The sequence below is a fragment of the Anabrus simplex genome, chromosome 1 (assembly GCF_040414725.1).
Source record: "Anabrus simplex isolate iqAnaSimp1 chromosome 1, ASM4041472v1, whole genome shotgun sequence".
Taxonomy (NCBI): Eukaryota; Metazoa; Arthropoda; class Insecta; order Orthoptera; family Tettigoniidae; genus Anabrus; species Anabrus simplex.
The window spans coordinates 1,096,111,785-1,096,123,791 of record NC_090265.1 but is presented as its reverse complement, the minus strand read 5'-3'; the positions used below and the strand labels follow the sequence as shown (position 1 = coordinate 1,096,123,791).

General features: G+C 39.3%; 1 protein-coding gene across 6 annotated transcripts in view; it reads right to left on the bottom strand.

Annotated features, from left to right (window-relative positions):
• Nucleotides 1–12,007, bottom strand: part of LOC136858040 (diacylglycerol kinase theta) — a 559,022-nt gene that overhangs the window by 253,434 nt on the left and 293,581 nt on the right. For all 6 annotated transcript variants that reach the window (XM_067137265.2, XM_067137270.2, XM_067137266.2 and 3 more), the window contains exon 4: nucleotides 8,653–8,873. In XM_067137265.2, the coding sequence (XP_066993366.2) occupies nucleotides 8,653–8,873 (221 nt within the window). The remainder of the gene's footprint in view (nucleotides 1–8,652; nucleotides 8,874–12,007) is intronic.

The following is a 12,007-nucleotide window of genomic DNA, read 5'->3' as shown; positions in this document are numbered from 1 at the left end:
CTATTCGGTGAGGTGTCCATCTTCTCGGGGGCTGGTCTCGGTGGTGCGACCAGACCCATCTCGTCATGTTCTACAGCCTTCTGTGAACCATTCTATACGCACCCGTTGCACTGCCGACTCACTTCATCCCACACAAGCAGCAATTTCCCGGATGGATGCATCACGTTCTCTCATGCCATTAATGCACCCTCTTTCAAGCTCACTCATTTGACAGTACGGTTCTTGCATACATCTGCAAGGCATCCTGCAATTCTGCTAAAGTCACACTGATCCATTACCTTCGGTTTATAGCGACAACGAGAGCCACATGCACATTTTACCTGTCGGTGGTGGTGAGCTGAGATATCAATGTGGACCTTTAACCTGAGAGCCGACATGGTTCAAAACGTACTAATGCACATGTCCTTCGAATATGAACATTCTATCTCTAGTCATTCAAGGTGCTCTGGTGTTTATGAACATGAGTGTACTTAAAAATATTTAAACTTACTGATACAATGAGACTGCGACGAAATCAATTTATAATCCATTTGGAAAGAACGATTAACAATAGACTTACTGATCAAATACACAAATTTTTGCAGATCAAACGTATGAGATCAAAATGGTATAAGCAAGTAGAGAAAGACCTCACTGAATTAGGATCACCAAATATGCAGGATAGAAATGTAATCAGGAAAATTATTCACACAGGGGATTTGAGGAAGGTGAAAAGAAACCAACACGGCGTACTTGGTCGGAGGAACAGAAATTATAACAATCAATGAAAATTAAGAACTAACTACTGGGCAAGGAGGAAACCTCAACAAATGTTCATTCCGCATGGTCCTAAGTGACCCATTCAGGTATCATCATCATCATCATCATTATTGGATGGCCTCATCTACCATGTGCAGGCATTTTAATTTAATGGCATCTTGTCAGTTTGGAAGTTCCATTTCAATCTAGGCCTACTAGATACCAGAGTAACCAAATCTCTCTTGGGCATCTATGGCTGAGTTTTTAAAGAGTTTTGTCGGGTAAACACCAAATATGTCACCGGAGATCTTTCGTATGCTGACACGTATGCTGGTATTATAAATTTACTCATTCAGGACAAATATTTCAGATTCCCTATGGGAATCAATATCTATGTCATGCATGATATGGAGTGTCGAATGGACTTTTTTCTGCCCTTCAAACATCTGACTACTATGTATTACAATTAAAGAGAAGTAGGTGGGATTACACAACCACAAAAAAAGTCATTTAGTATTCCAAGGTGCATCAGTAGCCACCACAGCGGCAAGGGTTGCACAACTGGAGTCATCAAATGCGTTGGTGATGGCTGCTGCCAGCAACAGGCATGTGGGGTTGGTTCCTTAGACACAACTCGAGCCGCCAGTCGAGCAGTCAGTAAATAAATGGACGAGAGCTTGAATGATTTAATTTGTGGCAAAGCATTTCTTGACATTTTAATGGAGGAAGAAGAAGACAAAATAATGTTAACACATTGCAGACCAGGTGCCCTTCACCCCATGCACAACCCTGTTCCCGGCCACTTTCTAACTACCTCCAAACTGGAGTGCATGCATTCAAATAAACTGTCAGAACTTCACTAACCTTTGAAGGACTACTGTGTTTTTTTTCTGGAGGCCTTCCTGAATAATTATTGAATTACAGGTAGGCAAGTATTTGTTGAAATCTATTTCGGCTCATAGTTTTTGGAAGTATGGGGGTTTCTGTTAGGGGATCGGTTGGCCAGTAATCTTTCAGACACGATTTCTTCACCTGCTCTATCAATATACACAAAGCAATTTTTTTTTAATTTCCCAGCTGGTGACATTAGTCCACTATAGTCTTTTAGGGGATACGTTATGACAATGAGAATTCTCCTTATAGTACAAATTTGTCTGTTCAACTATACACTGAAACAAAGTCCTGTTACTTGTCCTATGTTTCCATGTCCATTAGGCCATAACTTTATACCAGCAGCACCTTCAAAACCTTCTAGCCTAGGTTCACTGTAGTCCACAACCCAGTTGTCAGAAAACACTACATTATTTACAAGATTTAGAATATTTACACCCATAACACAGTTATCAGGCTCATTTTGCGCCACGTGAGTTCCAGACCTTGAAGATAAGGGTATATCATCGTCATCACGCGAAACATTTCTGTTAGAAGATATTTCATCATCGAACTCTAAGAATTCAGCATCCCTTCGACATTCGGAGCCTGTATCAGCACATAATTCACAAATAATTTCATCCCTGTCTAAATACATGCGATACTTGGGCGCCGCCATCTTGCAGAATTCATGGCTCTTTAAACTTTGTAAACATGTTGTCAGGAAATGCAAAGAAATGCTATGATATGAAGAATAAAAAGAAATGCGACTGTCGATTGTGTAGAACCATACATAATGGAGTTCTATTACCAATGACTTCCAAATAGTTCTGGTATATCTCAAAAGATATCACTAAACTTCAGTCTGCTGCTAACATGTGATAACTCGGGACCGGTACGCAACGCTCGGCCAGGCAAACACGAGTTTTCTCGGGACCGGTCCGCATTGTGTTAATGTGGTTTCTTGGTAGACACATGGTTGTACTGTGGATGCTTTAAATCGTACACACATATATGCTCAGAAGCTAAGTAGCATAGAACTACATCCTTTGAGTGACTAAACATTCCCTTGACTTCTCGTTGCTTTGACATTGTCCTGAAAGTCAATAATTAACTGCTACACACCAACCACTTTTGTCCACCGTTACAACAACTGTTACCCAATACTAATCACTCCACCAGTGTGGCAGCAGAAGCTGCTGTCACCGCGTGTCACTGACTAAACTCAAACTGGCATGCGCGGAGGTGGTGACTACTGTCATCATATCTGCCTACTGTCGCACCTTAACAGAGTAACAGAGACTAGATAGAACTCTACACAGGCACATTGACTGAGTGAGACTGCCAGACTAACGAATGCACGTGGCAAGCAGGTAAATCATACATCTGTGTCAATGACCTTCGTAAAAAGACACCACTGCTACACTTCCTCAGAATACATGCTACACACTGCTGTGCGAGTCTCCACTACTTGCCGTGGCGCAGTACGAATCGCTTAGCTGTGAAGCATGACATTTTGTGTGTATTTCTGCTAAGTAATTATTTAATAGTTAATAGTTACCAAAAATATATCATCTGATAGCCAAGCAGGCATCAATTTTTGGTAAAGAGACAGTCTCTAGTGCATTGGCACTGCCGGTGGCTCCAAGTAGACTACGCAGTGGCCTCCAAGGTATGCACTAGCCAGCGTCTTGGTAGGTGTGCTAGGTACCAACTGATGAGCCCAACCTAGCACACGAGGGCGAAATGCTGGCAAACCAGGAATGAGTTAGCTGGAAAATGTATAATGTCCAATAACGGACCATTTATATTGGTATTATAAATTTACTCATTTGGGACAAATATTTCAGATTCCTTATGGGAATCAACATCTATATCATCTGATATCCAAGCAGGCATCAATTTTTGGTAAAGAGACAAAGTCTCTCATAGTGCATTAGCACTGCCGGTGGCTCCAAGTAGCCTATGCAGTGGCCTCCACGGTATGCACTAGCCAGCGTCTTGGTAGGTGTGCTAGGTACCAACTGATGAGCCCAACCTAGCACACGAGGGAGAAACGCTGGCAACCAGGAATGAGTTAGCTGGAAAATTTATAATGTCCAATAACGGACCATTTATATTGGTAAGTGGTATGTTCCGAGCTGTCAGCAGAGAGATGGCATGGAATGACATTAGTAGAAGAATAAGTTTGAGTGGTGTCTTTAAAAGTAGGAAAGATCACAATATGAAGATAAAGTTGGAAAATAATCATTTATAGCAAGGAGAGTTAGGAATGGGAATAACTTACCAAGGAGATGTTCAATAAATTTCCAATTTCTTTGAAATCATTTAAGAAAAGGCTAGGAAAACAACAGACAGGGAATCTGCCCTAAATGCAGATCAGGATTGATTGATTGATTGATTGATTGATTGATTGATTGATTGATTGATTGATTGATTGATTGATTGATTGATTGATTGATTGATTGATTGATTGATTGATTAAAACAGAGGTGCTTCAGATAACCTGTAGTATACAGCTGAAGAATTAGTGTGGATAATGACTAATTTTCCTCATTTATGTGCGAAGTTGCAAAATTTGTGTCTACCAGAGTGTTTGGAAGAAATAAAATCTCCTTTACTAATGTGCACCACATCTTCTGACAGCAGTGAGGTGAAGTAACTTGTAAAACAGCAATTCCAATCTTTCTTGACAAAATTGTTTGCATAACAACACAACAATTGGAATATACTAACAAAGGAAGTAACACATAAGATAGATCAAAACCTATCCTGAATTTCTTTTAATACAATAGTTGTACTGTAAGAAGATACTGCACCGAGAATCCGCCTCCAGATTTAACTGCAAGGCTTCAAAATCACATCTGAAATCTTGGTACGCAAGCATGACGAGTGGCGCAGCTGGACATCCCTGAGCCAGCTCGGAGTTGTGGTGTGGCAGGACATATATGTATATGCAAAGAGTCTCTCGACCTGCTCTGAAGCTGTATTGTTTCACTCACAAAAGTATAGCAGAAATTACTGGTATAAATTGCATGAAGATAACACAAGTTTTTTGTACACCAAGCATAACGAATTAGAACTTCACTGTTCTTCACATATTAATTTCTTCTTCTTCATACAACATTTAATGGGTACTACAAACTCAGGAGATCACTCTCTTAAGCAATTCATTGCAAACCATGAAAATTTTATCATATCTCAAAATCACGAAAGTGAAAACTGAAAATGTTATGAAAGACTGCAGTTTAAGGATTGTGTCTCTATGGTGAACCTCAACTTCAACATCATTACCAGAACTTAAAATTTACGGTAAAAAGTTGCCACTGCCAGAAGAAGAATTATTCTAAGGTTGAATTATGCCTGTGGTACCTGGAGGAATCTGAAGCAGTTCTACTGTTTTGTGTGGAAGGATGTCTTCAAACAAGTTATATCACGGTATGTGGTCCACAAATCAAAAAGCAGGGCACTTAAGGCTTCTCTAAATCATATTTTCAGTTCTGTTTTCCCCATTTTCCCTGATTTTGTGGCAGTGACAATGATTCTATCTGCTTTAAACATTTTTTTTCTGAAACCAAAGGACTGAATGTTCCGGTTGGTTCCTGCAGTACAACAAATAATTTAGGGAACAAAGAACCATCGATACTGAATGTTGGCATTATTGTGTATGAATTAACTAACTGGGCTATCATGTGTATGTGTTTCTCACCTACAAAAAACAGTCATTTTCGATCGCACTTCACGCTTGAACTGCTTTGATTAGTGTTGTTGACTGAGCAAGTTGACTGTGCGGTTAAGGGCGTACAGCTGTGAGCTTGCTATCGGGAGATAGTGGGCTCGAACTCCACTATCGGCAGCCCTGAAAATGTTTTTGTGGTTTCCCATCTTCACACCACGCATATGCTGGGGCTGTACCTTAATTAAGGCCACGGCCGCTACCTTCCCTCTCCTAGCCCTTTCCTATCCTACTGTCACCATACGACCAATCTGTGTCAGTGTGACATAAAGCCAATTGTAAAAAAAGAAATGATCAGTGTTGTAAATAGAGGACAGGGTGTAATGGATAAATTGCTCTCGGGCCCTTTCCAGAAATTATTCTGCAGTCTTATTCTTTTGTTTTTCATCCTTTCATAATTTTCCTACTCCCAATTCTGTGATGTTTCTTGAAACAGCTAATCCAGACATGAGAGGGCAAGAAATTACTTTTTCCGATAGATAGTTCACATGCAATTTCCAAAGCCCACAGTCGTAAATGTTCATCACTTACATTTCGCCTTCCCCTTCTTACCTCCTGGAAATGGGAATAGAGTTTTTCATACATAATTTTTTCATGTTCTATCAGACATCCCGACATATCCGTATTTTCCAACTGCTTTTTCCACAAGTAAAGATATTGCTCTGACTTCACTAAACTAAAGTCTTTGTGGACATGTGAAAGTAATAATAGCTTTTTACCACTTTCGTTAAACCAGAATTTACCAGCCCTCCTCTTGTACTCTATACTGATGTTTTCTCGCACACATTTTAGGGGACTAGGAACATGACTAGAACTGGATGATTTGCATGGCAGTGGACTTGTAACATCACTAGTTTTGTCATCTACTCAGACCCAGAACTTCATTTATGATCAGAAGAAGGTTTTGACAAATTCATTCACTTGCGTCGCTTGCACTACCTTCACTGTTTACATGAAGAGAAACAACCTCAATACGTTGCACTCCTCTATGATTATTTTCCATCAAATCAATCAAATATTGCCCCATTTCCTTTTCTTTGAGCTAATTTCTCTGGAAAACAAAAATCCCCTTTGGTGGAAATAACTCATTACAAACTCTACTATGTTAATAGGATTTAAAATGTAATCCTCCTAGGAACTCATTTTCACTGTCTTGCTTTCTTTAAAACAACCATAAAAACTGTTATGTTATTGCTGTATGCATTGAATCACCCGACAGCTGACTAGCATGTGCGGCTCTGCTTGATAGACATAAAGCTGAAAATTACAGGCCAGTAAGTTCGACATGCGTTGTATGTAGGCTTTGGGAAGGCTTTCTTTCTGATTACATTAGACATGTTTGCAAAATTAATAAGTGGTTTGATGGAAGGCAATTCAGTTTTAGGAAAGTTCATTCCACTGAAGCTCAACTTGTAGGATTCCAGCAAGATATAGCAGATATTTTGGATTCTGGAAGTCAAGTGGACTGTATCGTGATTGACCTGTCTAAAGCATCTGATAGGATGGATCATGGGAGACTACTAGCTAAAATGAGTGAAACTGGATTAGACAAAAGAGTGACTGAATGAGTTGCTATATTCTAGGAAATAGATCTCAGAGAATTAGAGTAGGCAAAGCTTTATCTGGAATTCCTCAAGGCAGTATTATTGGACATTTATGCTTTCTTATATATATAAATGATATGAGTAAAGGAGTGTAATCAGAGGTAAGGCTTTTTGCAGATGATGTTATTCTGTATAGAGTAATAAATAAGTTACAAGATTGTGAGCAACTCCAAAATGACCTTGATAATGTTGTGAGATGGACAGTAGGCAAGGGTGTGATGATAAGGTGTCTAGTCACATGTCACATGAGTCTAGCATTAGCAACAAGACATTAGGGAAGAATTTGTGACTTGGGCTAAACATAACGCTATAAATCATGCTATGCTAAACTACATAAAAATAAACAAACATACAATAAATATAAATCCCCAGAATGTTAGAGCAAAAGGAACCACTGTATCAAGGACTACCCAACTGACTGAGCAGTTATAGATTTAGCATACTTCTTTACCTAGTGACATAGCACCAGACATAAACAAGCAGTATATTCTGGCATGGTGGAGTGCAATCATATTTTAAACATGTAATAACTTTACTGTATCACCTTCACTGGGTTATCTGTTTGGGCTGTAGCTGCATGTGTTGGCTGAAATGTATCTATGATACATGTATGGTAGCAGTGGTCGATAAAGGGACATATGTTCCGAGACCTGGGATAGAACCAATCCGAGAGATAACAGCATGGGAGGATGTTACAGACATATCCCCAAGCAACAGTAGCGGAAATTCGAGCTATTGTGGCACCACATGTAACGCGACAAACAGCGTTCCACTGACTCCACAACATTGACATGTGGGACTTTCCTGGTGTCGGGAATGGTCATGCTGGGCTGAGGAATAACATAGTGTCATCTTCAGTAATGTATCATACTTTTATCTTGGTCACAATTTTCATTATAATTGTGACCAGCAGTATACTGGGAAGAGGCGTCAAGTTAATCTTATTGTCAAGAGGCACTCAGGACCAAACACAGGTAACACAGTCTGGAGAGCTATTGGCTTTCTTATGAAATGACCATTAATGATTATAGAGGGCACAATGGCTGCTCAGTAGTATGTGCTTGTCCCTGTGAGGGAGGGTAACCATTGCAAATGGGATGTTTCAGCAGAACAGTGCCTTCCCTCACACTTGAAAACATCTACAGAGAAGCTCTTCAAGACATTGTGCTTTTATAATGGCCTGTCAGGTCCCTCGACATAAGCCCAATTGAAAATGTGTGGGCCAAAAAATATAGATGCCTGCACATTTCACCTCACACACCCAGAACTGTGGATAAACTGACCCTCACAATGCAACAAGCATGGACTGCAATTCCGCAGGATGTGATCCAGGGTCATATTGACTCCGTACTGCGCAGGATTTAGCAATGTATTGCAGCTCATGGCTGGGCACATCCTGTACTGACTTGTGTACACATCTGTGTACAGAGCCAGCTGACTGTGTCATCACTGCATCAGGCCGATGACCTTCGATGTTAGGTCCCTTTAAACAACAAGCATCATCATCATTGCACCACTACCTCTGTCCCATCCACCAAGCATATCTGGAGCATTGTAGGCATACCTCTTCATAGTGTTACAATTTCCATTTTCCTTAGTGCAATTGCAGCAACTCCACAGTAAGAATGACATGATTACAAATAATTCACTTTCTAATAAAGAGGCACTGTACAAAACTAAACTAAACTAGGTAGAGCTACTTACCGTTATACCACACCACTCGCAACGCATCCCTGCCAGGCACTCAGCTGACCAACATGTCTTCTTGCACACAGCACACTTGGAGTTGTTGGGCAGGTTACCCTCACGCCAGTGGTGCTGGTGATGCACTTGAGACAACTCTTTGCCTGGCACGTAGGTTGCGTTTTCCTTGCAGTCAGCCACAGCAAAATCCTGGCACTCAGCATGCACGAAGTATTCGCAAACTGAAAGAAGGAATGCCAACATTATTTTCTACTACTTAGTCTCAATACCAATTACTGGAGAAAATTTTAAAGGGTACAGAAGTGCTATTTTGGTTTACGTCGTACTGATACAGGCAGTTTTTGTGGCACCAATGGTGTACGGTAAGGTCTGGGGCAGAATCAACCATGGCCTTAATTTAGGAACAGCCCATCATTTACTTGGTGTGAATGGAAAAGCATGTAAAACTATCTTCAGAGCTGCCAACAGTAGGGTTCAAACCCACTATCTCCCACATTCAAACACACATGACCCAAGCCATGTAGCCAACTCACTCAATGTACAGAAATGCAAAATTAGACAGCCTACTGCATATAAAGAAATCTTGACAACTATTGAGAAAAGTATCAACAAAATCACAGGCCATAAGCAGACATGTTCATTAGAGTTAAAGCCTCCATGATCAGTTAAACTACTATCTGACTGCTGCATTTGATTAGGTAAACATAATCTAAACCACTTGATACAAATAATTACTCAGTTATCTTTTTCTATGACTTAAACCAGAAAGGAAGGATGCTGACAGACCTGACATCTGAACATAAATGAGGGACACGTCAGTATAGCGTTTGGACTTTTGCAAGGATTTTGTTCTGTGTCTTCAGAAGAGAAACTCATGTCCGCCTACATAGCACAATGGTTAGTGTTATTAACTGCCTTCGTCGGGGGGGCACAGGTTCGACTCCCGGTACTGCCAGAAATTTAAGAAGGCAGCAGGGCTGATATGTGGTTGAAATGGTACATGCAGCTCACTCTTCGCCTTTTCGCCACTTGCCTTTGTTCCTTGAAAGAGGTGGGTACGAACGAGATATCAGCTCCTGAATCTATAAGGCATTTGTAGCCAGTCAAATTATCATTAATAACTGAGCAGTGAGATGCCAACCAAGCTCCAATCACATGCCGCGTCTAATGGGGAACGAGCTGGATTTCTGGTACATTGGTGTTGTGACAGAAGCAAGGGCTTGATCATTTCTTGGCTTTATCTCCAAACTTAATATGGTACCAGCAAAATGACCCATTACGATTACATCTGCCTCTTGGCAGAGTGAGACTTGGCTCTTAAGTTCATTAATACTTGAGGTTAACTGAGTAATCTGCATTTCTAGCCATGAAAGTTTATCTGTTTCTATGTTGAGTCTAGGTTGGTCTCTATAACTAGACTATGTGATTTGGGTTCTGTAGATATTGTGTCCAGGGGTTGAAAATTCAATTATTTTGTTGGCCATTATCATCAAATTATCCAAGATTAATTAATTAATTTTTATTCCGTTTTTACACACCCGTTTGCAGTCGTCTGAAAGACGGATTTTTCACATCTCCTAAATGTTGTCTGTAATTTCTTACAATTATCTTTCTTAGAAATATTCATTTATGTGAATTAGGAGAGTAAGCTGTATAGAAAGAGACAGATGTATACAAAGCGACAAAATAGTGAGCCTCATTTGAAATGTAATGATTGGACGTATTTCAAATATGCTCCAGTAACATCCTGCGATGTTTGTTTGTTCATTTTTATTTATTTATTTATTTATTTATTTATTTATTTATTTATTTATTTATTTATTTATTTATTTATTTATTTATTTATTTATTTATTGTATGGCTTTTGGTGCTGGAAGTGTCCAAGGGCATGTTCGGCTCGTCTGGTGCAGGTCCTTTCTATTTGATGTCCATGGGTGACCCTGGATGATTATTAGGCCCCGTATGTTTATGACATGTCATATTTTTTTCCTTTATATTATTTCCATGCAAAATAGTAGTTAAGCATGGTGTTATCTACGGTGACTAAAGTTATGCAATTTTCATGGGTAATACAAAGTCATATTTTGGCTTTTTTAACGTTTTTTGTCATTTTCTGGCAACTTTTCATATTTTGATCATATTTCCGTGGATTTTCGTAGTTTCGTCATATTTTTATCTTTTTATCCTGTTTCTGCATACCCGTTTTCAGTCATCTGAAAGACAGATTTTTCACATCTCCAACTTGTCTGTAATTTCTTACAATTATCTTTCTTAGAAACATACATTTATGTGAATCAGGAGAGTAAGCTGTATAGAAAGAGACAGATGTATATAAAGCGACAAAACAGTGAGCCTCAACTGAACTCTAATGATTTGACGTATTTCAAATATGCCCCAGTAACATCCTGAGATGTTAAGCGGTCATTTCCCTCTTTCAGGTCAATGCTGTGTGGAAATAAAAGATCGTTCCTATTTGAAAACTTTAAAGTATATGTAATTTGCTATTCTAATTCTTTTTGATTGTCCATCAAAATATGACTTTTATTTCATTCTGTGCAGAGTCAAGAGTTACCTCTGGATTGAATAATTAAATAAATTTAAAATGTAATAATAACATTATTATGTTTACTTATTTATTATTACTAAATGTTCTAGATTTTAAAATTATTTTTCAATATAATGTTAATTTAAACAGCAGCAAGATTTTGAAGAATTTGAAAATGTGATCAAAAATCGTTTAAGTCATATTTATTGTCATATTTTAATACATTTTTAGGTCATAAATGCTTCCATACTTCTAACATTTTTAGGTTATATGATAATGAGGCAGGCAGAGGGTGAAACCTGATGTCGGTGCATAATCTACTCCTGTCGAATAACACCAAGAGGTCTGCTTAAAGCTTTACATTCCCATCCGATGGACGAATCACCATCAACAGCGCCATATCCCCTCCCTCCATATGAACAATATGGAGGGGTTTGGAATTAAATCCAGGCTTTTGGCATGAAATCTAGTGATTGGAAATTGTATACAACCACCTCTCCTACCCTGCCGGCCAACATTCTGATGGTGAACTTTTTTCCGACCAACGGGGCTCAAACTGGCTAACCATGGTGTCAGACCATATAGACTTGACGATGTAACAATCGTGGCCACCAGATGGGCCCTACTATCCAAGATGTCACAGCTTGACGCTAATATAGAATGCACATTAACGGGTGAATGCTGGATAAATACTGTGTGCAGGAAATCACCTTTAACTTGCGTTCCAGACAGATTCTGCATTTCCCTAAGCAATTGGAATGGTTTCTTGTCTCCTAGATTTAATTCCATCAAGATTTGTTAACCATATGA